General features: G+C 42.3%; 1 protein-coding gene across 2 annotated transcripts in view; it reads left to right on the top strand.

Annotated features, from left to right (window-relative positions):
• Window positions 1–260: 260 nt before the first annotated feature.
• The window catches only part of TET1 (tet methylcytosine dioxygenase 1), a 139,195-nt gene continuing 111,724 nt past the window's right edge, over window positions 261–27,731 (top strand). Inside the window, exons 1-2 of one of the 2 annotated variants that reach the window (XM_077894760.1) lie at window positions 261–500; window positions 8,863–10,889. In XM_077894760.1, the coding sequence (XP_077750886.1) occupies window positions 8,985–10,889 (1,905 nt within the window). In that variant the 5' untranslated portion in view covers window positions 261–500; window positions 8,863–8,984. The remainder of the gene's footprint in view (window positions 501–8,862; window positions 10,890–27,731) is intronic. The other variant, XM_077894759.1, reaches the window with a different exon arrangement.

The following is a 27,731-nucleotide window of genomic DNA, read 5'->3' on the forward strand; positions in this document are numbered from 1 at the left end:
CTCGCAGCCCAAGAACCCTTCAGAAAAAAAAAAAAAAAAGACAATGACAAGAAAACCTTGACACTTCTTTTCCTGTCCGATATTCTTTGACCTTAAAAAAAAAAAAAAAAAAAGTGTTATGAGACAGGAGGGTGAACGGGAGGGGTAAGGGTCGAGAGGGGAGTCCAGCTCCAGTTTGGGTAAATCCAGCGCGCGTTTTGACTCTAGCTCAGTGGTGCAGGGTCCAGCAAAGGCAGAGAGAGCCCCTGCTTCACTCCCTGAGGTCTGTCCTGGGGAGACACTACTGCTCCGGGGGGCTGACCTGGCGGGGAGTGGCAGCGCGATCCGCGCCCGCACCGCTTTGTGCGCGCAGCCGCCGGGCCCTCCGCTCCCGGGTCTGCCCCCTGGGACAACCCCCTGCCCCGCCCCAGTCATGCAACTCTACCTGCCTCTCCTCTGCGGACCTTTGGGAAGCTGCCGCCCACCCCGGGGGCTCGGGCCCTGACCCTGCCAGGCCGCGGGTAGGTGTCCGCCCGGGGCCCACTCACGCTCCTCGCGCCCGCCGGGGCCCTGGGCTCCCGAGTTGTGGGGTCCCGCGCGAGGTGGAAAGTTTGCTCGAGGGCCGGTGCGGGCTTGGACCCGGGGCGCGCGCGCTGCCCTCCGCGCCGGAGCGGGCCAGCGGTGAGTTGGGGCCGGGGCAGAGGGCAGGGGTGCGGGGACCCTCACGCCGAGGCCGGAAGGGGGTGCGAGGGGCGGGCCTCGGCCGGGGCCGGGGTGAGGGCCGGAGCTGGGCGTCCGCGGGCCCTCGGGGGGCGCAGGGGTGGGCCCACTCCCCGCGGCGACCCCCTGCCCCTAGCCGCTCGGGGAGCTTTTGTTGCGGGTGGTAAACAATGCCCCCGGCCGGAGGACGCGGCCGCCTGCCCGGGAGGCCCAGTTCCAGCGCGGGATGGGGGGGGCGGGGGCGGGGGCGGGGGCGGGGGCGCCGCGGGCTGGGACCCTGAGCGCCGCGGCAGCCCGGGCGGGGGGAGGGCGAGCGCGCCTTCGGGGTCCCTGGAGGTGCCGGCCGCCCGTGCGCCGCCCCGGAGAGTTGGAGGTCCGCTGCCTCAAGATGAGAAGCAGGGGTGAGGGCTGCGGGTGGGGAGCCCGTCCTGCCGCGGGAGCCAGCGCACCCCAAGGCGGGTTTTCTCCCTCCCCCGTGCTCGTGTAGGGGACGGATTCGTTGGGAAACGTTTGGCACTTCCCTCCCTGAGCACGTCGGGGAGGGGACTCCAAGGATGAAACTTTAGAATGGAGGTAGCGGGAGGGTCTGACCCGAGGTGACCTGGAGTTACACCGACCGGGGACGAAGGGAACAGGGAGTGGAACTCGTGTTCTGTCAAAATGGCTTTTTAAAACCTCGTGAGCGCCAGCAAGGTCGCCGAGAGCGCTGGCGTTGCGGTCGCGTCGGCTCGGCCCTACCCGCGGGCTCCAGGAGCGGGCCCGGGGCTGGGAGGTGCGCGCGCCGGGGGCTGCGGACCGCGCGGGGGCGGGAGTCCGGCCGGAGCCCGGGGCCGGGGCCGGGGCCGGGGCCGGGGCCGGGGCCGGGGCCGCAGGCGCTTCCCGCGCGGGGGGGTGGGGGGCAGGGGCCAGATCTCGGCCCCTCTCCTCGCCTCTCTCCTCCTTCCTCCCTCCCTCTCACCCGCACCCCCAACTGACCGAGCTTCTGGAAGGGCTCGTATACAGTCCATACAGTTGCACAAAGTGGTCGGGAAGTTGCCGGCCGGCCCCAGGAGTCTTTCCACTTCAACGGGGAACCCAAATGGCGCATTTCTGACCCGGTAAAAATGAATGCATTGCCAAGAGAACAAACTTTGCAGGAACTAGGAGACTTACCCCCGCCTCCAACTCGTCCTCTTCCCCAATTCACTGTTTTGCCCTGGTCACTCCTGTGCCACACTTCTCCTCCCCGGTTCCACTCTCCGGCACCAAATGGGCTGCACAACGCATGGTGATGGGCAGCTTATGAAGAAATAAAGTTTAAGCGCTTCGACACTCGAAGCGAGTTAAAGATAAGGTGCACAGTCCAGTGTCGGCGGGGTGCGCTGCGCGCGGCACCGGGCGGGTTGCAGGGCGGCGCTGTGGGGCAGCAGCCTCGGGTCGGCCCTGAACCGAAATGTGCTCACTTGCCCTTCTCCACCTCTGAACAGTATTTAGTAAAGTGGATTTAGTGAAATATAGACGACGGCTTCTTTAGGCCTCGGGATGCCAAACACCACACTCGTATGTATGTATGTATGTGTGTATGTACGTATTTGCTTGTTAACCAGTTAGGGCAAGAGTAATTTACTGCGTATCAGGAATCTATGACTACAGTTAAACTACAGTTACCGTAAACGCAGGTAGGTACATAGATAAGGAGACATTTGGAGGTTAGTCCGCATAGTTTACAAGAACTAAAAGATTTCAGTACTGTGGCTTTGGGTGTGTTTCCTGATTTTCATAAGTTTTAGGTTACACTAGTTAAAACCTTCCCCCCCCCCCCCCAATTAAGGGAACTTAAATAGAGGTTGCTGGTAAGCCTCAGCTAAACTTCACAATCAAGATCTAGAGGAGTTATTAGCACATATTCTCCCTTTTTCTTTGCAAAGACTCCTAGCCCAGATTTACAACTCTTCAACCACCATTTACCATTTTAATGAGAGTTAACTATCACACTCAGCTCTGGTTTTCCAGAACTGATGGGTTGGAGGTTTGGATCACCACTGTTCCTGCTCTTTGTTTCTCTTGCCCCCTCCAATCTTCTTTATCTGGTTTGTTCATCCCCTCCCCCACTCTCTCTGCATCTATCTGTCCCTGCACACTTAACCCCTCCCTTTCTACCTTTAGTCTTAAGCATTTTGATCCCAGTTATCTTTCTTATATGCTACCTTTATTACTATAAATTTCTTCCCCTTACTCTGTCTTTTGCTCCCTTTCTCCCCTTTAGACATTTTCTTCCTTAGGCTTTTTATTATTCTCAACATATTTTATGTTTTTCTTGTTTTTGGAAGAGTCATTCTAGCTCCATTTTAACTTCTCCCTTCCTTTTTCTGTGGCCCTCTTAGGTCTTTTTTTTCCTTGCTCTCTGCAGGGCAGCAGGGGTGTTTTACATATGGAAGGAGCCTTTGACTAAATCTGCTGGCATTCTAGTGAGTTTCCCTGAACAGCCTTTCCTTGTGCAGAGGGCTCTCTCTCACACTTCCTGTGGTAGAAGACTATCTAGGAACTGCAAGCAGCCCACCCACCTCCTCTTCCTTTAGATGTAGAACTTACTAGTGGCTGGAGGAAACCAAGTCAGGTGGTGCCTTTTAAAAGAAAGGTTTTAAGTCTTGTATTTCTCAGCCAAGTGCAGTAGCCTTTAAATTCTAAAGAGCTGAATGGAGTGACCATGAAATCAGAGCTTCTTTTTCCTCTAGCCCTATGGATGAGAATATTCCCCACTTTTTTGGCCACTGCTTGTGGTGGGAAGGGTTGCAATATAATTTTATTTTATTTTTTTAAATTTTTAAAATTTTTATTTTTTTTTTAATTTTTATTTATGATAGTCACAGAGAGAGAGAGAGAGAGGCAGAGACACAGGCAGAGGGAGAAGCAGGCTCCATGCACCGGGAGCCCGACGTGGGACTCGATCCCGGGTCTCCAGGATCGCGCCCTGGGCCAAAGGCAGGCGCCAAACCGCTGCACCACCCAGGGATCCCGCAATATAATTTTAAATTGACATGCGGGCTGTATGGTTACATCAGTTCATCCACTTCCTGCCCAGGGGACTTTGGGAGATCCAGAAGGAGGAGGGATGTAGGTGGGAGAGGATTTTCTGACGTGGTGCTGTCAACATTGTCCTTTACAGACAACTGATACAGTTTAGGAAGTCAGTTTTTATTTTCTAGGCAAGGGGGTGACTTCAATAATTATTTAAAAAGCCCGCTGGGAAAGATTGACTACCTAGTAGGCTTAAATAGTATTGACAAAGATACCGATCCTCTTTTGTTGACCAATTTGGTTAGGCAAGTTTAAATAACTTGTGAATAATTAGCAGATCCTTACAGAGGCAGTGCTTATCATATTCACCCTGGGGCCTGCTCCTCTGGGGTGGCCTGCTCCTGCCACTTCTGCCCTCCGTCTTTAGCTTTATATTCTTTACTTTAAGCTGGCATCATGTCTTTTTGTGTTTTGAATTATATGTTGGCCTCTTATCTCCTGGCCTATAATGTTTGGATCTCATGCTCTGTGTCGCAAGGACACTTTAGGACACATAATTTTATTTTCGATGTCCTCTGGTGAAAAGACTTGTTGACTAATGATTTTGCATTCCACAATGGTTGGGTTTTTGTTTGCTTGTTTCATTTTGTTTTTTTCTTCCAGGAAAGTAACCCACAAAATAGTATCAATTAATTGCAGATAATTAGAGCCTGTGATATATGTGTAATAACAGGAACACTATTCTCTTATTTTCTGCTCTGAGCATGTTGTCCTATAGCTATCTCTATAGCACTCAGACTCTTGGATATATTCTAGGGTAGAATAAAACTGATTTTGAAAAATATTGAAATGGCAATATTCATCAGAAATGAAAATGGAAGTGGAATTAATTTTCAATTGTAAATATATCTTTTTGTATGACTTAAGTACTCTATAATAAATAACAGTAATAACAAAAGAGGGAAATGGAGCATTTTATAATGTTTACAGATTAATGAGGAAAATAAATACCAGGAGATCTGTGAGGATAATTCCATATTTAAATATGGGCCTATTTAATAGAATGAACTACATTGTTTTTTTTTCCCACAAATTTCAAAAAAAGCTTGCTGCCTCTCTTCCCAGAGTTCAGCCCTGGGGATAACTTAGTTTATCACAAAAGAAGGTCACATTTCATCAGTGGAGCCAAGGGTGATAAAATTAGGATCTTGTGGGAGCCCTTATTTTGTTTCTGTTTCTTTGGCTGGGTGGTACCCAGTGGTTTCTCCCCTGCAGTTGGGTTTTTCAGGGGTCATTGGCCTCTTTCACGATCTCATAAAAAGGCTGTTACCATTTAAAGAGGCCACATCTTCCCAATCCATGTTGCTCATACCTTTTCTATTTCCTTGGCAGGCTCTTTTTCAGGAGATAAGGTTTGAATGGTAAACATTATCTTAATTACAAGTCTGAATTTCTGAAGCACTTTAATTTAAAAATATAAAAGAATATATGAGACAGAGATCAACTTATAAACTACTTTCAAAGGCAGATCCCATGACACCTTCTGGCATATCCAGATTACTTGCCTACATATGTGAATTTTAATTTTCGTGGCTGATTGCAATTCCTAGATTATATATGCTCCTAATAATTTTTTAGCAATGTAATCTTGATACAAGAGATAAAGCAAGCTTATACTGATATTGTTGAATTTCTAAACAATGGAAAGGATTGCTTTTTGCTATCTGAAAAAAAGAAACATCCTTATAAAGACTTTCTGGAGATTAGAATTGGAATGTCTTTTGTTTTCTAAAAATACTGGTACAAAGAGCAGTGGTCTTGGGAGAAAATATCCTAGAGTTTTTCACAGCCAAAAAGTTAGTGCAAGCCAGAAACTTTTTTTTTTCTTTTTTTAAGAAAAGAGGGAAAGCAGTAAGCTTAGATGCCAAGAACTCAAATGATGTATTCTCTGGTCTAGTGTTTGTATTTAGCACAGATTTAGCAAACTTATTTTTCTTGCGGTTAATGTTATCACTAATGTCTGTTTAAAAAGTCTGTCTTAAAGGCACAATGCTTTGACTAAATGTTGTGTTCTGGGATTGTTTCTTATAGTGTGTGGCTTACAATGTGTTAGGTGATAACAGAAACAAAAGAACTAGATCTTATTTTGGAGGATATGGCAGACTGTGGGTTAAACTGGTTCTATAATAATGATACCCACCAACTAGCTTATTTTCTCTTATTATTCTTTGTATTTTGGAAGTATAAGTGGCCTTTATTTATTTATTTATTTAGGTTCCCATTTATTATTAAAAACCTATTCTATGCCAGTCCTCTGCTAAGTGTTTGCACATGTCATTTCATTTTATTCTCATGGTAACCCAATGAGGTCAGTACTATTATGCTTCCTATTCTATTACACATAAGGAGACTGAAGTATAGAGAGACTGAGGAATTTATCAGAATCACATGGCTAGTAATGTTTCTGAGCTGGAAACTGAACCCGAGTCTGCCTACTTCCAAAGTCCTTCTTAATTTACCTTCCCCCACTCCCCCTCAACCTCAGATATCACTGGGAAGCCATTAGGCTTTCCCTGTAGGAGCTCAATGAAAGCTCAAAACAACCTCATTTCAGATGCAGAAACTTTGACTAGGTGAAATAGATTGTGGAAGGACATAGCTGGCGATCACAGATTCAAACTCCTAGCTTTCTGATGGACACATCTCTAGCTACTAAACCAACCAGTATGTCCCAGGATTGCTTGGATCAGATCAGTACAACAAAAACAAATGCACAATTTGAGAATGATCAAGATCTGTCAAGTTTTTACTTTGCCAGGTAATAACATTATAAAATAAACCTATCCCTACCTTTTTACAAAAGAAAGGACTTTTACTACCTTTTTTTTAAGAAATGACATCTTTGGGCAGCCCTGGTGGCTCAGTGGTTTAGTGCCGCCTTCAGCCCAGGGTATGATCCTGGAGACCGGGGATCGAGTCCCACATCGGGCTTCCTTCATGGAGCCTGCTTCTCCCTCTGTCTGTGTCTCTGTGTCTCTCATGAATAAATAAATAAAATCTTTAAAAACAGAAATGACATCTTTTTAAAAAGGTTTTATTTATTATTTTTAAGATTTGTATTTATTTATTTGATAGAGAAAGCAAGAGAGCACAAGCAGGGGAAGAGGGAGAAGCAGGCTCCCCATTGAGCAGGGAGCTTGATGTGGGGCTCATCCCAGGGCCTCCCAGGGCTCTGGGATCATGACCCAAGCTGAAGGTAGATGCTTAACCGACTGAGCCACCCAGGCACCCCTATTTAATTATTACTTTAAAAAGATTTTATTTATTTGAGAGAGAGAGAGCATGAGTGGGGAATAGAGGGAGGGCTGAGGGAAAGGAAGAAGCAGACTCCCCGCTGACTATGGAGTCTGGATTTGGGGGAAGGGGAGCTTGATTCCAGGACCCTAGGACCCTGGAACCATGACCTGAACTGAGTTAACCAACTCAGCCTCCCAGGCACTCCTATTTATTTACTTAAGAGAGAAAGAGAGTGAGTGAGTGTAAGGAGGGGGGCAAGGGGGCAGAGGGAGAAGAGAGAGAATCCCAAGAAGATTCCCCCTGAACTCTGAGCCGGAAGTGGGGCCCTATCCCCTGAACTTGAGATCATGACTTAGCTGACTGGAGTGGAAATCAAGAGCTGGTTGTTCAACCTACTAAGCCACCCAGGCACCCCAAGGAAGGACATTTTAACGAGACAAAACTGGAAGGCATAATTTCAGAGTAATGAAGAGTTGTTTACATGAATAAATTCAACTTTATGAAAAACTTTTGATATGCTTATTTTTTCTGATTTTGCCACAGAATGCTGATCACTTGGTTGCGGATCAGTTTTCGGTAACTATTATACTACACCATGCTTTCTTACAAATCCAACAACCCGTCCACTGGTAAAGAATACTCACACACTCAGTTGTACCGCTCTTGATTCCGTAATCTTTAGAGAATATATCGATATGTTGTGTATGGTGAGCTTTATTCTTGTTCATAGTTTGGTCTTATTCTGAGTTAGAGTAAGCAATCTGAGGAGACCAAAAGACCATTAATTATGGCTCTTCGTTCCCTTTCATTTTCTTTTTTCTTGCTTACTTTTCAAATAATAGTTGCTTGCCTAGTATGCTTTACTGTTCTAATTATCTCATTTTCTCTTTATTTCCAATTTCCTTGCCTAGGCATTCATCATGAGACTTTTGGGACCCTTGGTAGAAGGGATTTTAGAACCAGCAGTCTTTGGATTAAGTCGGGTGAAAGAGAAAAGAGGGACATCATTTCTGGGTGTGGGCAGTGCCCACCACAATGTCTTCCTTATACATAGTAGGTACTCAACAGATATTTGTTGGACCTGTGAGTCTTACTTGTAACCTAATCTATCAATACTAACTCCTCAGATTTATTGCTATTTTTGTGTGCGTGTGTAAAGCTCAGAATTTGTAGATTGTTAATTGAAATGTGGTATTAATATTATTGGATCTCCAAGTAGAGGTTCTTTTCTTATTTTTAAAGATTTAAAAAATTTATTTATTCACGAGAGACACAGAGAGAGAATCAGAGACCTAGGAGGAGAAAGGAAGGAGTCTCCTCACAGGGAGCCCAATGCGGGACTCAATCCCTGGACCTGGGATCATGCCCCTGAGCCAAAGATAGATGCTCAACCACTGAGCCACCCAGACATCCCCAAGTAGAGTTTCTTGAATTATATAAGCCTCCTCTTCCTCCAGTTTTACTAGCTTTACTGTCCAACACATGACCCCTCTATCTCTGTGGTGATGTGCTGAGGAAAGAGATTAGGAGATAATTTTTTAAGTATTCAAATTTGCAAAGATTGGGATTTGATCTTTAAACTACATGTTAACTACAACAGTTGTGGTTTCTAATATAGAATAACCCCCATGCTTATGCCATGAATAGAACTTCATCAACTAAATCCGTTGTCACAATAATTACAGCAGCTTAATTTGTGAATCCAGGGTTTAAAGGATACTTTATTATCTTTGTTTATCATATTTTTCTTTTGCAGTAAACATTCTCAGTGCTCTAATTGTGATTAATAATTGTTAGTAGATATTTCATTTCAAATGGGAGAATACACAGGAAAAAGACTCATTTTCCGATATTTTTTTGTTATTTCAGACCAGAATCCTGTGCCACTGAGTTCAACCATGGTGCATCCAGATTCTCCTCAGAATTGAGACTTTCCAAAGGCCCAATGACTCTGTTCCTTGTGCCCTTTCATTTTATCCTACTCCGTAGCTATGTCTCGATCCCGCCATGCAAGGCCTTCCAGATTAGTCAGGAGGGAAGATCTAAACAGAAAGAAAAGCACCCACCTGAAGAAGACATGTAAGGCGGCCAACAAAAACGTGGCATCAGTCAAGACTGTGAGCCCTGGAAAATTAAAGCAATTAATTCATGAAAGAGATGTTAAGAAAAAAATTGAACCCAAACCACCTATGCCAGTCAGAAGCCTTCTAACAAGAGCTGGAGCAGCACGAATGAATTTGGATAGGACTGAGGTTCTTTTTCAGAACCCAGAATCCTTAACTTGCAATGGGTTTACAATGGCTCTCCGAAGCACCTCTCTTAGCAGGCGACTTTCCCAACCTCCAGTGATCATAGCCAAACCCAAGAAAGTTTCACCTCCTAAGAATTTAGAAAAGCAACATGAATGTGATTATAATGTGGTTACTGACATGGGAGTAAAACACGCAGAAAATGATTCAGTTCCAACGCAAGTTCCCCTAATCACTCCTGAAATAGAGAATCTAATTGGTGTACAAAATGCATCTTTAATTAAAGATGAGAGCCAAGAAATAGCCCAGTCTTGGTCCCAAAGGGTCGACGATTCCAAAATAAATATCTCCACTCACAGTGGTCCTGCAGGAGAGAGCCTTTCTGGGTCATCGGAAGGGACACGTGGTGGTGAAGGATTATTCTCTAAAGAGACATTGAATGATATCAGTGATTCCCCCAGAATGTTTGCTCAGGACACTCTGTGTGCTCCTTTGCTCCAAAGAGCAGCTCTCAAGGTTACTTATGAAGGAAATTCTAGCATTCAGTTAGAAGATTTGGGTTCACGAGTGGAATCTCTTAAGCTATCTGATTCTTACCCGGATCCTATCAAAAGTGAACGTGACTGCTACCCCACCTCCAGCTTTAATAAGATTATACCTGAATTGGACCTTAGAAACTGTTTGTCCATTGATGGGTCAATATATCCTACCTCATTAATAAAACTCCTCTTGGCAAGCTCAGAACAAGAAACCCTTGGTGCTAAACCAGATCATCGAGAGATACTCAAAGCTACCGCAGATCAGCAGGAAATTCCTGATACTACCCCTGTCATAGGACAGGCTTTTAGTGCTGTCCCACATCGATGGGAAATTCCTGGTGCTAACATAATTCATGGAGAGGCTCTGGATGAGACCCTAGACCCACCAGAGATGCCTGGTGCTGTTTCAGTCCAAGGAGAGGTCTTTGGTGCTATCCTAAATCAACAAATCCTTGGAATGGGTGGTGGTACTGCCTCAGACCCACCTATGTTTCTTCCTCCTCTAAACCCAATTGCTACCTATAATGTTCCCCCAGAATGGCCTGAGCCCCAGAGCACTGTTTCATATGGACTTGAGGTCCAGGGTGCTGTGCAGATTCTGCCTTTGGGCTCAGGTCACACACCTCAGCCACCATCAAACTCAGAGATAAGTTCGGTACCTCCAATAATGACTATTAGCAATATAGAAAATGAGAAGCAGGTTCATATAAGCTTTCTGCCAGCTAACATTCAGGGGATCACATTAGCCCCTGAGCGAGGACTCCTTCTCCATGCTTCACAGGGCATTACCCAACTCTCCCAGGCTGGTCCCAGCACACTGGAAGGAGAGAGCTCCCAGGTCAGCATGACCAGTGTGGTTGACATTAACACTAAAGTGGTGTCTAGGCCAGTGTCACTTGCCAGTACCCCCTCTTCTTCCTTTACAACTTTGCTACCTACTTTGGAAAAGAAGAAACGAAAGCGATGTGGGGTCTGTGAGCCCTGCCAGCAGAAGACCAATTGTGGTGAATGTACTTACTGCAAGAACAGAAAGAACAGCCATCAGATCTGTAAGAAGAGAAAATGTGAGGAGCTGAAAAAGAAACCATCAGTCATTGTGCCTTTGGAGGTGAGTAAACCCTCAAGGGTTTGGAGATGCCTGTGAAGCTCCATTGAGTGATCTGTGCGGAGACAAGTTGATTCAGAATTACATCCTTTTACTTTGGTAAAATTTTATATTATCTATAACAATTTGTGGATCTACCTGAAGCGTGTTGGGCAGTGATACATTAGCTTATTTTTAGAATTTGTCTCAGAAAACTAGAACATAAAGTTTTTCCATTATGGGATTTGATGGAGACAGGGAAATGGCATGAAATGTGGTTTTGCAAAGATTTCCACTCTGCCTTCTTTTGGCTAGTTGTGTGTCTTTTTTGAAAGTTACAGATTTGGGATCCCTGGGTGGCGCAGCGGTTTGGCGCCTGCCTTTGGCCCAGGGCGCGATCCTGGAGACCCGGGATCGAGTCCCACGTCGGGCTCCCGGTGCATGGAGCCTGCTTCTCCCTCTGCCTGTGTCTCTGCCTCTCTCTCTCTCTCTCTGTGTGTGTGTGACTGTCATAAATAAATAAAAAATATATATATATAAAAAAAAGAAAGTTACAGATTTAACTAAAATTTAAATTAAGAGGAACAAATTCATGAACTCCCTTGTAGCTTGAAGAACCAGTGAAATTAAACTTCTGTTCTTTTGAAAGGATAAAACTGGGACACCTGGGTGGCTCAGTGGTTGAGAGTCTGCCTTTGGCCCAGGGCATGATCTTGGGGTCCTGGGATCAAGTCCCACATCGGGCTTCCTGCATGAAGCCTGCTTCTCCCTCTGCCTGTATCTCTGCCTCTCTCTCTCTTCTGTCTCTCATGAATAAATAAGTAAAATCTTTACAAAAAAAAAAGGATAAAACGATATCCTTAATTTTGAAACTTTGCCTTGAAGCGATAAAGCTTTCTTCTCAACTTTTGGCAGGTGATTTTCACCTGCTCTACATATCTCATGTGGTTATTAGGATCATCAGAAGTTCACAATCATTTGTAAACTCCAAAGTGATACATACATTAATTCTCATTATTACAGTTCTTTTTTTTTTTTTTTAAAGATTTTATTTATTTATTCACGAGAAACAGAGAGAAAGAGAGAGAGAGAGAGGCAGAGACATAAGCAGGCTCTATGCAGGGAGCCCGACGTGGGACTCGATCCTGGGACTCCAGGATCACGCCCTGGGCTGAAGGCAGGCGTTAAACTGCTGAGCCACCTGGGCTGCCCTCATTATTACAGTTCTTGAGCCTAGGTACTAGAAATATTAGTTGGCTTAGACTTTATTTAAAGGATTTTATGGAACTCGGTTAATACTTAAACTTATGTTTCAGACCTTTGAAACACATGCCAACTATGGTGTTCAGATTTTTAGGTCACTCATGCGAAGTTATGCTTATTTTGTGTCTGCTCTGAATACAGGTATAGTAGAATAGATTAATCTAAAAGTCTTGTGAACTTAAACTTAGTCATTCTTTTCTATTTCACTCTTAAATTATCTGTCCAAAAATGCTGATTTTCTATTTGACTGCCCCATTGCCAACGAGATCGAACCTTTGATCACCTTAATATTAATGGGCATTTGGGGTGTTTCTAAAATATTGTTATTACAAACCTTACTGCAATAAAAAATTTTTACTCCTCACTTCACACAAAGTGGCCACCAACTTAATGGTTTACAAACATACATCTAAAACACTAGCAGCAATATCTTGTAGCAGAGAGACCTCCCTTGTAGGTTCCTATTTGTAATATTGCCAAGCGGCATCATTGCTGAAAAGTACTCATGTTATCTAATAGGTAGAAACAAATTTGTTTTCTTTTTTCCTAAACCTGGTCCTTTTTTTGCATTACATATTTGGTTTAATTTACATCTACATGGTCACCCAAATGGAAAATTCAGCCATCTTTCATGCCTTCCTCTCACTCTTCTTGATTTCTTATTCTGAAATCTGAGCACTCCTACCTCTCCATTTTCTTGGCCACTTCTATAGTTGAGGCCTTTATTCCTTATTGGGACACTTTCAGTGTTCTCTGTATTATCAGTAAGTATTTACTGTACTTCTATTCGGGGTTGTGCACTGGGGATGTAGTTGTAAGTATACCAGCTAGAAGAGAAGTCAGGATATTGAACAACCTCTTAAGCGCAGTTCAAGTTTTCTTTCTAAAGCCCTGATGATTCTCCTACTTAAATACATTTAGTGGGATCCCTGGGTGGCGCAGCGGTTTGGCGCCTGCCTTTGGCCCAGGGCGCGATCCTGGAGACCCGGGATCGAATCCCACGTCGGGCTCCCGGTGCATGGAGCCTGCTTCTCCCTCTGCCTATGTCTCTGCCTCTCTTTCTCTCTCTGTGACTATCATAAATAAATAAAAACTTAAAAAAAAATACATTTAGTGCTCTTGTCTATGTGTGATATATCTCATTCAAAACAAAACAAAAATAGAGAAGAGGAGCACCTGGGTGGCTCAAGTGATTGAGCCTCTGCCTTTGGCTCAGGTCATGATCCCTGGATCCCAGAAGGAGTCCCGCATCAGGCTCCCTGCAGGGAGCCTGCTTCTCCCTCTGCCTATGTCTCTTCCTCTCTGTGTGTCTTTCATGAATAAATAAATAAAATTTTTAAAAAAATAGAGAAGAGCTTTTTGTGCCTTCCAAGTATATATAAAGCCTAGATTCTTTTTTTTTTTTTTTTTGAGAGAGAGAGAGAGAGACCCAGAGAAAGGTGAGGGTAGTGGAGGAAGGGCAGAGAGAGAGAGAGAATCTCAAGCAAACCCCCTACTGAGCATGGAGCCTGACTTGGGGCTTGATCCCATGACTCTGAGATCATGATTGGAACCAAAATCAAGAGTCAGATGCTCAATCCACTGAGCCACCCAAGTGTCCCCCAAAAGATCACTTTTATCATTTACAAGGCTGATTCTGCAGAATATATTAGGTTGTCCTTATACTGAACTCTGGCATCAGATAGACCTACCCGTCCAAAAGTTCATGGAGAGGCAGAGGAGAACACAGGGAACACTACTCTGAAGGAAATTCATTCCAAGAGAGCAAAGAACAGTTTTATATTCTTGTTTCTGGTTTCTTTGCTTAATATTCATCAAAAATGTTGTTTATATAATCATTGTTAATACGTATATTGTTCCATTGTATGTTTATAACACAATACATTAGTCCATTCTACTGTTAATGTGCACATTATCATAAATGTCTTTTGGTGAATATATGTGTGCATTCTAGTGAGTAGATGCCTAGGAGTGGAATTGCTGGGTCATAGAATACGTATGTTTAGCTTTCAAGGGTATTACTCAGCAGCTGTGGTTGTTCCAATTAAGACTCTTCATCATTAGTATATGAGAGTTCTACCAGCCCCACGTCCTTCTGAAGTTATTTTCTGTTTTTTTTTTTTTTTTTACTTGAATTGTTTTGTTGGATGTGTAGCAGCATGACTAGACTGGATTTTCTCAATGACTAATGGAATTGAGCTGCTTCTTATTTGCTTCTTAGTCATTTAGATATTATCTTTGTCTATTTTTAAATGGTTTTTACTGCCTTTTCATAGTTGGTTTATAAGAGTTCATAACATTTTATTGATTTTAATTCTTTGTTGAGGGCAGCCCCAGTGGCTCAGCGGTTTAGTGCCGCCTTCAGCCTGGGGTGTGATCCTGGAGACCTGGGGTCGAGTCCCGCCTCGGGCTCCCTGCATGGAGCCTGCTTCTCTCTCTGCCTCTCTTTCTCTCTCTCTCTCATTAATAAATAAATAAAATCTTTTTAAAAAAAGTTAATATATTTTTTCAATATTTTATTTATTTATTTGAGACACAGAAAGAGAGAGGGCACAAGCAGAGAGGAGGAGGGTCAGAAAGAGAAAAGGAGAAGCAGAGTTTCCACTGAGCAGGGAGTCAAATGAGGGACTCAATCCTAGGACCCCAAGGTCATGACCTGAGTCAAAGGCAGATGCTTAACCTACTGAGCCATCCAAGAGCCCCTAGAACATTGATATTTTCATTAATGTTTATGCTAAACAAATGTACATTTTCAAACAGAACTGTTAAAGTTTTTTTTTTCTAAAATAAACTTAGCATATGCCATCTCTCAAGTTAACTACTGATGTCTGAGAGAAGTAAAAACAATTTTTTACTTGCCTTTTTAATCACAGATTACATTTTTGTCTCCCACAAAAACAGAATTTTAAAATTTGTTTGCCTAGGTGGTTAGATAGTCTTCCCAGAGAGATCTTTTGGCCAAGAGATAAAATGGTATTTTTCTGCCAAGTTTAGTTCAGCTTACTTTCTCTGTATTCAAAAATACAGATAATTAAAGCCACTAACTTTATGACTCATAGGCATCTAGGAATTTGCTCTTGGCTAGACATACCTCAAATATATTTGTAATTAAGCATTTTAAGATATATTTTATTTTATTTATTTTTTTTTAATTTTTATTTATTTTATGATAGTCACAGAGAGAGAGAGAGAGGCAGAGACACAGGCAGAGGGAGAAGCAGGCTCCATGCACCAGGAGCCCGATGTGGGATTCGATCCCGGGTCTCCAGGATCGTGCCCTGGGCCAAAGGCAGGCGCCAAACCGCTGCGCCACCCAGGGATCCCTTAAGATATATTTTAAGTCATATAATATTATTTTCCTATTTATTGAGTAAGGTTAGAAGTGAAAATAAAGGAAGGGGTGCTTTTTTAGAGATATATAGAGTAAGTTTAAAATCAGGCTACGCTTTTGCAAATAATTTGTAGTGTGTATAAAAAAACAAAACAAAACTGGGCAGCCCAGGTGGCTCAGCGGTTTAGCGCCGCCCTCAGCCCAGGGCCTGATCCTGGAGACCTGGGATTGAGTCCCACGTCGGGCTCCCTGCATGGAGCCTGCTTTTCCCTCTGCCTTTGTTTCTGCCTCTCTCTCTCTCTCTCTCTGTGTGTCTCATGAATAAAATCTTAAAAAAAAAAGTAAACAAAATGCAGTTGTTTGTAGATATGTTTCTGAGGGCAACGTATTAAATTATATATCTGGAGATGCCTGGGTGGCTGCCCAGTGGTTGGGCAACTGCCTTGGGCTCAGGGTGTGATCCTGGAGTGCGGGATCCAGTCTTACATCGGGCTTGCTACATGAAATCTGCTTCTCCCTCTGCTTATGTCTCTGACTCTTTCTCTGTGTTTCTCATGAATAATTAAATAAAATCTTTTTTTTTTTTAAAGAATTATGTATCTGTAGCTTAATGATTTGGGTATACTACATCACACATTTAATTAATCAAATGAGGACGGCCTGGGTGGCTCAGCGGTTTAGCACCGCCTTCAGCCCAGGGCATGATCCTGGAGACCTGGGATCGAGTCTCATGTCAGGCTCCCTGCATGTGTCTCTCTGCCTGTGTCTCTGCCTCTCTCTCTTTTTCTGTGTCTCTTATTAATAAATAAATAAATAAAATCTTTAAAAAAATTAATCAAATGGCTAAATGAGCAGTTGCTGAGTTGGTTGCCAAAGTGAAAACATCTATATTTACTCTAGTTAATGATTTTTTCCCAACATATTGAAGGTTATTTTTTATTATTATCACTATTAATTAATTAAAGATTTTATTTATTTGAGAAAGAGAGCACTAGCAGAGGAGAGAGGGAGAAGCAGGCTCCCTGCTGAGGAGGAAGCCCAACTTGGGGCTCTTTCCCAGGACCCCGGGATCATGACCCGAGCCAAAGGCACATGCTTAACTGACTGAGCCACCCAGGCACCCCTATTTTGTCTTTTTAAAAATTATTTATTTATTTTTGAGAGAGAGAGAGAGAACTCTCAAATGTGAGTGACAGAGGGGCTAAGGGAGCCAGGGAAAGAGTGAATCCCAGGCAGGCACCATGCCCATGCCCATGCCTATGCCCAGTGTGTGAGCCCAACATGGGGCTTTATCTCGTAACCCTGAGATCATGACCTGAGTTGAAACCAAGAGTCATATGCTTAATCGACTGAGCCACTCAGGCACCCCTCTTTTTTTTCAAGATTTTATTTTTTTGAATTTTAATTTTTTAATGATTTTATTTATTTATTCATGAGAGACACAGAGAGAGACAGGCAGAGACACAGGCAGAGGGAGAAGCAGGCTCCATGCAGGGAGCCTGATATGGGACTCGATTCCGTGTCTCCAGGATCATGCCCTGGACTGAAGGCAGCACTGAACTGCTCAGCCACCCGGGCTGCCCACAAGACTTTATTCTTAAGTAACTTCTATACCCAATGTGGGCTCAGGCTTACAACTCTGAGATCAAGAGTCACATACTCAAGGACGCCTGGGTGGCTCACCAGTTAAGTGTCTGCCTTGGGCTCAGCACGCCCTGGGGTCACAGGATCCAGTCCCATTTTGGGTCCCCTGCATGGAGCCTGCTTCTCCCTCTGCCTATGTCTCTGCCTCTCTCTGTGTGTCTCTCATGAAAATAAATAAAATCGTTAAAAAAAAAAAATCACATGCTCTACTGACTGAGTCAGCCAGGCTCACCTGTTTGGTGAGATTAAATAGCAGTGCACTAGAAAACACTGTTAAGTGTGCTATTGTTACCATGGTATCTTCTGAGCTATGCAAATTCTACCTGGAAAATAACAATATCTCCAAAGTCTGTGCTTGAAAAACTAAAAGTTCAGTAGTAGTGTACGATACTAATAGAACCACTGACTGTTCACTATTTTATGAATAGTGTGATAACAGTCTAGTTCCAGAGATATCATTTCAGAATTGGTTGACATACTTGTTTTTATTTTATTTTATCCATTTTAGTGGGAGTGGGGCAAGATAAGCCTCTCCTGGCCACTGCTTTATTTTAATTTTTATTTTAAAATTTATTTTAAAAGTATTATTTAGAGAAAGTGCATGTTCATGCACTTGCGTGTGCATAGATAGTGACAGAGAGAAAGGGATAGGGACAAGCAGATTCCACATTAAGCACGGAGCCAACTCGGTGTTCAATCCCATGACCCTGAAAGCATCACCTGAACAGAAATCAAGAATCAGACATTAACCAACTGAGCCACTCAGGCTCCCCTGGACACAGCTTTTTTAGAGTTTTTAAACAGTCAGATCTCATTTTGGTTTAGGTTGTGTATGTCATATGGAAGAAATTTTTGCTACCATCAACTCCTTCAATTGAGGGCAGATGTTATATGTCCTTAAATATGCCTTTAAGGAATCTCTTTGGATCACTACTGAGACTTCAGTAGCATGCCTCACCGCAGAGCTGACCATAGGGGGAAAAAGCCCTTTGGTGTCTAGGATCCTTGCATGTGTAAACTGCAAATATGTCAACAAAACCATGCTGACCTTGATTGATTCTGACCTATGATTGTTAATTTCTGGAATCTTGTCAATATGGTTCAGATCTTCCCTTGCCATTTTCTGTATATCATCTTATCCAAGAAGGAAAATGTGTGAAGCTGGCTAACGCCTTTATCTAGTGTTAGCATGATCCAAATTATACTATTATATAATAATGAGAGCCACAGTATGATACATGTTTACATTGCCATAGAACTTAACTCCAGGGCAGCCCGGGGGCTCAGTGGTTTAGCGCCGCCTTCAACCCAGGGTGTGGTCTTGGAGACCCTGGATCAAGTCCCACGTCAGGCTCCCTGCATGGAGCCTGCTTCTCCCTCTGCCTATTTCTCTCTCTGTCTCTAAATAAATAAATAATATCTAAAACAACAACAACAACAACAAAAAGAACTCCATATCTCTTTTTGTTGGTCAACCTCTTGTTTGTTTTTGTTTGTTTTTAATTAGAGTAGTATTCAAGAGTTGATGGTTTCAAAGCTGCAACAGTCATTCTCCTTATAGTCAGTCATTGTTGCACTATGATGGATGTGGCACAGGTGTTACCAGGAAGGAAAGAAGACGAAATCTTATCTTTTTGCATTATTTTCATATTAAAATAAGATACAACTAGCAAATGAATCAAACTAATCAAAGCAATTCAGGTCATTACCTTGATTATGAGACTCAGTGCTTGAGTCATGAGTATCCAGAAAGTCTTGGCTAATTATCATTTGATCTTCATGTCTGCTATGAAAGAAACAAAAGAAAAGGGACGCCTAGGTGGCTCAGCGGTTGAGCGTCTGCCTTTGGCTCAGGGTGTGATCCTGGAGTCCTGGGATGGAGTCCCAGGTGAGGCTCCCTGCATGGAGCCTGCTTCTCCCTCTGCCTCTCTCTCTCTGTGTCTTGTGAATAAATAAATAAAATCTTAAAAAAAAAAAAAACAAAAAACGACAACAACAAGGAAATTTACCCTTTTCTGATTTAATTATTTCCTTTTTTTTTTTTTTTAAAGATTATTTATTTATTTATTCATGAGAGACACAGAGAGAGAGGCAGAGGGAGGAGAAGCAGGCTCCATGCAGGGAGCCTGATGTGGGACTCGATTCCACGACTCCAGGATCACACCCTGAGCCAAAAGCAGATGCTCAACCACTGAGCCAACTATGCGTCCCCAGAGAGGGAATCTTATGCAGGCTGCATGCCCAGCATAGATCCTAACATAAAGTCCAATGTGGGGCTGGATCTCATGACCCTACCTAAAATCAAGTCAGACTTTTTTTTTTTTTTAAGATTTTATTTATTTATTCATGAGAGACACAGAGAGAGGCAGAGGGAGGAGAAGCAAGCTCCATCCAGGGAGCCCCACCCCGGACTCCCAGGTCTCCAGGATCACGCCCTGGGCCTAAGGCAGCGCTAAACCGCTGAGCCACCCGGGCTGCCCTCAAGTCAGACTCTTAACGAGTTGAACTACCCAGGTGCCCCAGAGTCACAATTTTTTTTTTTTTAAAGATTTTATTTATTTATTCATGATAGTCACAGAGAGAGAGAGAGAGAGAGAGACACAGGCAGAGGGAGAAGCAGGCTCCATGCACCGGGAGCCCGATGTGGGATTCGATCCCGGGTCTCCAGGATCGCGCCCTGGGCCAAAGGCAGGCGCCAAACCGCTGCGCCACCCAGGGATCCCCAGAGTCACAATTTTTAAAAGAAAGTCACAGTGTTCTTCTACAGAAAGAAAAATGATTAAAAGTGAGATTTGTTTATTTATTGTTATTTTTTAGAAGTGAGATGTTTAAATTACGTTAAAGCTCAAGCCTAGGATTTAGGCCGTACTAGCACATAATTAGTGCTCAATAAGTGTTTGGTGAATAAATGATTCAATGAATGAATGAAAAAATAAAATAAGAAATCTAAGGTTTCAGCATATTTCTCACATAGCAATGTATCTTTATTTTTTAATTTATTTATTTTTTTTATTTATTTATGATAGTTACAGAGAGAGAGAGAGGCAGAGACACAGGCAGAGGGAGAAGCAGGCTCCATGCACCGGGAGCCCGATGTGGGATTCGATCCCAGGTCTCCAGGATCGCGTCCTGGGCCAAAGGCAGGCGCCAAACCGCTGCGCCACCCAGGGATCCCTGTATCTTTATTTTTTAAAGATTTTTTCTTTTTTTTAAAGATTTTATTTATTTATTCATGAGAGAGAGGGGGGCAGAGACACAGGCAGAGGGAGAAGCAGGCTCCATGCACCGGGAGCCCGACATGGGATTCGATCCCGGGTCTCCAGGATCGCGCCCTGGGCCAAAGGCAGGCGCCAAACCGCTGCACCACCCAGGGATCCCCCTTTTCCTTGTTTTTACATTTTCCCTTGTAATTAACATTTTGTAAAGATTTTAAAAAATATGCAAAAATACTTCTTTAGGGAAGCCTGGGTAGCTCAGTGGTTGAGCATCTGCCTTCCGCCCAGGGCGTGATCCTGGAGTCCCCGGATGAGTCCCACATCAGGCTCTTGGCATGGAGCCTGCTTCTCCCTCTGCCTATGTCTCTGCCTCTCTCTCTCTGTGTCTCTCTCATGAATAAATAAATAAAATTTTTTTAAAAAATACTTTTTTAGGTAAATGAACATAACCTTACTAAATTATCTTTCAATTGTGGATGCTTCAGTTTCTTAATTTTTTGTATGGCAGTGAATGATTTTCAGGATAAATCTTGGTTTCCATTTCAGATTCTTTTCTTTTCTTAAGATTTTATTTATTTATTCAGGAGAGACAGAGACAGAGAGAGAGAGAGGCAGAGACACAGGAAGAGGGAGAAGCAGGCTCCATGCAGGGAGCCTGATGTGGGACTCGATCCCAGTTCTCCAGGATCATGCCCTGGACTGAAGGCCACGCTAAACCGCTGAGCCACCCAGGGATCCCCAGATTACTTTCTTGACACAGAATCATTAGTCCTTTATTTCAAGCTAAAAGTTTTAGCATAACCAAAATATTTAGTATTTTTCTAATGAGTATGGCTTCTAAATCTTTTCCATTTTTAGAAACTTGAGGTCTGTATTTATAGTAAAGGTATTTTTTTTGGAAAATCATGTTTCTTTCCTTCTCTGAAAATTAGAAACTGAAGTTGGTGTTTTTGTAAAAAAAAAAAAAAAATTATCTGACAGAGAGAGAGAGAGAGAATGACCGACACCACAAGTAAGTAAAGTGGCAGGCAGAGGGAGAGGGAGATGCAGGCTCCCTGCTCAGCAGGGAGCCCAATGCAGGGCTCAATCCCAGGGCCTTGAGATTATGACCTCAGCCAAAGGCAGTTGCTTAACTGACTGAACCACCCAAGGCACCCTGAGAAACTGAAGTTTCTGTTACATTCTTTTTAGTTAACACATCTTAGTAGTCTTCTCAAAGATGGTGATTGAAGTAGCATTTCAGCATATCTCCTAACTAATGACTGACCAGATCAAATTAGGTAGTTGCTGAATCTTTTTTTAAAGATTTTATTTATTTATTCCTGAGAGACACACAGAGATAGGCAGAGATAGGGGCAGAAGGAGAAGCAGGCTCCCTGTAGGGAGTCCAATGCTGGACTCAATCCCAGGACCCCAGGATCATGCCCTGAGCCAAAGGCAGGCACTCAACTGCTGAGCCACTTAGGAGTCCCTAAATAAATAAAATCTTAAAAAAAAAAAAAAAAGATTCCAACACTCATACAATATTTCAATGACCATAAAAATAGAACTTATATATTAGAGGGTTTTTTAAGATTTATTTATTTATTTTAGAAAGGGTTCGAGGAAATGGAAAGAAACTGAAGTAGACTCCCTTCTCAGCGGATATCCCCATGGAGGGGGTTCTATCTCACAACCCTGAGATCTTGACTTGAGCTGAAATCAAGAGCCAGCCACTCAACTGAGTCACCCAGGCGCCCCTACATTAGAGATTTTTTTTTTCATTAGAGGTTTTTTTAATGTGGATGGTTTTTTTAATTTAATGTGGTTTTTTTTTAATGTGGATGGATTCTGTGATCCCATTACCTCAAAATTTTATGTAACATGTATATATTTTTTATTCCAGTATAGTTAACATACTATAAGTGTTAACCTAAGTTTGCAACATACTGTTTTTATATGCATTTTTCTGGAGAGATGGTCTGTAGTTTTTATTAGATTTATTTATTTTTAAGATTTTATTTATTCATGAGAGAGACACACAGAGAGAGAAGCAGAGACACAGGCAGAGGGAGAAGCAGGCTCCATGTAGGGAGCCTGATGTGGGACTTGATCCTAGGTCTCCAGGATCACACCCTGGGCTGAAGGCGGCGCTAAACCGCTGAGTCACCTGGGCTGCCGTTTATTAGATTTAATAGAAATATAAGTCATGTCTCCAATTCCCCAAAAGAAAACCAAGTAAGAGAATCACACAACCCCCTTAAGATTTTGGAGGAATGAAACTGACAACTATTCCTATGGTTAAGGAAAAACCAGTTCTACCGAGTTTTGATATTCCTTGATGTGGCCATCAGTGTGAGAATGGATCTATTTGTAACGTTGTGACAGACTTGGGGAATAGGGATGCCATGAGGAGCAGAAGTGATGTTGTTTATTATGGCCTGGCAGTGTGCCTGCTACATCCTAGATGCCTGCATGTGATGCTTGTTATACCTTTAAAGAGATTTGTTCATTCATTTCATTACTTTCAGCCATTTCCCTCCTTCTACTTGATTCATATTATTTAGAGAAATGTTATTGAAGTCCTCAGAAGTAGCAAGTACATACCATTTTGCAACATCTGCAAAAGCATTTTTCCTGCTGGAGGGTTAAGATGCCTTATGAATGAATTGGTTTCACTGTTCCCATGTGATAGAGAATTATAGTTGTGGTTTCCAGTGAGACGACAATTGTACAGTTATTTTCTTGCCTTTGTATAATGAGAGGGTTTTGGTGTTTCTGCTGTATTCTAGACATTTACACTGCACTGCTTGTTTTCATATCAGATTTCATATGCAACATCATTTTGTGGTGAGTTTTCTGTTAAAGAGCAAAACTAGGATCAAGGCAAGAGGAAATGGGAAGACAAGACAATGGAAGTCCACAGTTTATGCAAGGCATGAAATTTTGGAGAAGTCTATATAGTTTAGATTTAAAAGAAAATGTGTGTGTGTGTGTGTGTGTTCTATACTTGCAGTAGTAAATAACCTGTTTAGGAGTTAATACAAAATTGTAGAGAGATTGGTCTACTAGGCATCATAGAAATGAAAATATCTTCATTCACCCACTTCCATTTTCTTTTTTTTTTTTTTTAATTTATTTATTTATGATAGTCACAGAGAGAGAGAGAGAGAGGCAGAGACACAGGCAGAGGGAGAAGCAGGCTCCATGCACTGGGAGCCCGACGTGGGATTCGATCCCGGGTCTCCAGGATCGCACCCTGGGCCAAAGGCAGGCACCAAACTGCTGCGCCACCCAGGGATCCCACCCACTTCCATTTTCTAGTGTATTATGAGATGTTAAAACAAAAATCAATGAAACAAGGAAAATGAAATAATAGCGTTTCTTTATATCTTTTTTTTTTTTTAAGATTTTATTTATTTAGTCACAAGAGAGACACACAGAGAGGCAGAGACACAGGCAGAGGGAGAAGCAGGCCTCCTGCAGGGAGCCCGATGTGGAACTCCACCCTGGGTCTCCAGGATCACGCCCTGGGCCGAAGGCAGGCTCTAAACCACGGAGCCACTCAGGGATCCCCAATTTTTATCTTTTTTTTGAAGAATTAATAGCTTAGGGAACTCTGTCTTCATTGCTCATTATTAGGTACATAAGATTTTGACAAAACTTAAACTTCTTTGATTTGAAACAGGAACTGGCAGAGGAAAGATATTAACATTTATTGAGGGTATACTATAGGCCAGACACTGTGCTAAAAAGCTTACTGTTACGGTATACGATCCTGACAGTGATTGATGAAGTATAAGTGTTAGGTCACTAATTATGCAGATGGGGAAATAGAAACCCACTTTAAAAATTGTGTTTTAAAAATAAATAAATAAATAAATAAATAAATAAATAAATAAATAAATAAAAAATAAAAATTGTGTTTAATTTCCCGTGGCTAGCAAGTAGTAGAGGCACTTTTTTTCTCACTGTATTAAAGGAGAATTAAATAATTCATTTTTTAAAACTGAGATAGACTTCACATAATAAAATTCACTCTTTTAAAAGTGCACAAGTTAGTAGTCTTTAATATGTTTACAAAGTTGTGCAACCATCACCACAGTCTAATTCTGGAACATTTTCATTATTCCAAAAGAAATCCTATGCCACTCAGCAGTCACTCCATTCTCCCCTCCCCCAGCTCCTGGCAACCACTAATCTGCTTTTTGTCTCTGGATTTGCCTATTCTGGACATTTCGTGTAAATGGAATGATACAGTATTTGGTCTTTTGTGTCTGGCTTCTGTCACTTAGCGTAATGCTTTCAAGGTTCACCCATGTTGTACCATATATCAGTACTTTGTTCTCTTTTATGGCTGAATAATATTTCACTGTAGGAATAAACCACATTTTGTATAAACATCCATCATTTGATGGACTTTTAGGTTGTTTCCAGTTTTTGCCTATTACTGGTAATGGCATTACGAACTTTGTGTACAGGTTTTTGTGTAGACATGTGTTTTCAGTTACTTTGTATATATTCCTAGATGCGGAATTGCTGGGTCAAATGGTAACTGTCTAAATTTAAGGAACTATCAAACGGGTTTCCAAAGTAGCCATACCATTTTGGACTCCAACCAATGATGCATGAGGGTTCTAATTTTTCCATATCCTCACCTCAACACTTGTTATTGTCTGACTTGTTGATTATTGCCATCCTTATGAGTGTAAAGTGGTATCTCATGATGATTTTCATTTGCCCTTTCTCTAGTGATTAAGGATGTCAAGCATCTTTTCATGTGCTTATTGACTATTTGTATATCTCCTATGAATACTTTGCAATTCTGTTTTAGTCCTTCTGGGCTGCTATACCAAAATACTACAGACTGGTTACTTATGAGTAACAGAAACCTATAGCTCAAAATTCTGGGGGCTGGGAAGTCCAAGGTCAAGGTACCAGCATGGTCAAATTCTGGTGAAGGGCCCTCTTCATGGTTCATAGTTGGTGCCTCCTCACGGTGTCCTCACATTGTGGAAGAGGCTAGGGATCTCTATGGAGCTTCTTTTATAAGGCACAGATCCTATTCATGATGGGTCCATTCTTATGATTTAAGCACTTCCCAAAGGTCCCATCTTCTATTACATTGGGCATTGGGATATCAACATAGATTTTGGGGGGACAGAAACCTTCAAACCATAGCAAAGTCCTTTGTCTATCTTTAAACTGGCTTATTTGTCTTCTGTCGAGTTGCAAGTGTTCTTTATCTGTTCTGCATGTTAGACCCCAATCAGATAGATGATTTACACATGTTTCAGAGAGTTGTCTTTTCACTCTTGTGATAGGTCCTTTGAAACATAGAAATTTTTAATTTATTTTTTTTCTTTGCTGTGCTTAATCTCTTTATTTTGTCATTCACTTCTAAGTGAACTTTATTTTTTAAGATTTAAAAAAAGATTTTATTTATTTATTCACGAGAGACACAGAAAGAGAGAGACAGAGAGAGACATAGGCAGAGGGAGACTCCATGCAGGGAGCCCTATGTGGGACTCAATCCTGGTACTCCAGGATCATGCCCTGAGCTGAAGACAAATGCGCTTAACTGCTGAGCCACCTGATGTCCCTATTTTTTAAGATTTTATTTATTTATTTGAGAGAGAGAGAGAGACCACAAGCAGGGGGAGCAGCAGGCAGAGGGAGAGGGAGAAGGAGGCTCCCAGCTGAGCAAGGAGCCCAATGCAGGGCTCCATCCCAGAATCCTGAGATCATGACCTGAGCTAAAGGCAGTTGCTTAACTGACCAAGCCACCCAGGCACCCCTGAATTTTGTTTTGTAGAAATGGCACTGGCTTGACTGAAGAGGCTGGAGCTTTTTTCTTTTCCTTCATTTCTATGCAGTGCCTGGTATTTGGTAGCCGTCAAACAAATGGTGGTTTATTTTTATTTTTTAAAGATTTTATTTATTTATTCATAGAGACAGAGAGAGGCAGAGACACAACACAGGCAGAGGGAGAAGCAGGCTCCACGCAGGGAGCCCGACGTGGGACTCGATCCCAGGTCTCCAGGATCACACCCAGGGCTGCAGGCGGTGCCAAACTGCTGCGCCACTGGGGCTGCCCGCAAATGGTGGTTTAACTGAATGATACTAATCATAGATGTGGGACTGGTATGCAGTAAACATTGATATCTGAAGGGATTAATAACAACTATCATGTTTTGAGTACTTACTAAGTGCCCAATACTATTTTAAGCACTGACATAGTCATTCTCTGATTTAATCCTTACAACAATCCTATGAAATATGCATTCTTCCCTCAACATATAAAGGAAGACACTGAAACATAGAGAGGCCAAGTAACTTATCTAAGACCACATAGTTGATCTGGGATTAGAACACTTGGCTTAGATGGTATGTGCTCATTTTTACCACCATGTTCTTGAGCTAGGGCAACAATCAAAATGTGAAGAACCCAGAGGATGGAGAGGAGTGGGACCATGAGGTGGACTTGTGAATAGTCACCTTAAGGGAATATATGCTATCTTTCAGATTTTTGAAACTTTGAAGAAATGTTGTGTAAGAGTCTTACAGGTTCTTTTTGCAAAAGTAGAATTCCTTTTTGACCTGAATCAAATCTTAAAACTCTCTGAGTTTGCCAGTTCCACTGCTTCTATATTTTACTTTCAATGTTACATTTCTCTTTTACCATCTTTTTAGCTCTTATCCTCCATATATATATATATATATGGAGCTCTTATCCTCCATATGTATATATATATATATAAAGATTTTATTTATTTATTCATGAGAGATACACAGAGAGAGAGAAAAGCAGAGACATAGTCAGAGGGAGAAGCAGGCTCCATGCATGGAGCCCGATGCGGGACTTGATCCCGGGACTTGATCCCGGGACTTAAGGATCACGATCTGCGCCAAAGGCAGGCACTAAACCACTGAACTACCCAGGGATCCCCTCCATTTCATATTTTTACTTAAAATATTTTTACTCTCCCTAGACCTCATTCCCCTCTGAGTCTTGGTATGGTAATTCTACACAATAATGGTAATTTTTTACTCTTCTCTACCTCCAAGCAGATGTTTTTATATTTTATGTAGCTTTTCTAGTTGTCTTTATCAGGATAGTAGATCCAAATTATCAATTCTATTATCAATGAACCGAAAGTTTCATATTCTTCTTAATAAATGTAAGATTATGATATGATGAAATTATGGCATTAGAACATCCCACTCTAGCAGAAATCTTATTAATACTAGATTTATCTGGGAGTGGTTCTAATTCTAATGCCTCAAAATAGTGTGCTTGAATATCTTGAGTCTTTAGATTAAATGAATTTTAATTGCTCATTACATTTTTTAAAAATTCCAATATAGTTAACATACAGTGCTAAATTATTTTCAGGTGTACAATATAGTGATTCAACAATTCTATATGTTACT

This window comes from Canis aureus, chromosome 4, assembly GCF_053574225.1.
Source record: "Canis aureus isolate CA01 chromosome 4, VMU_Caureus_v.1.0, whole genome shotgun sequence".
Taxonomy (NCBI): domain Eukaryota; kingdom Metazoa; phylum Chordata; class Mammalia; order Carnivora; family Canidae; genus Canis; species Canis aureus.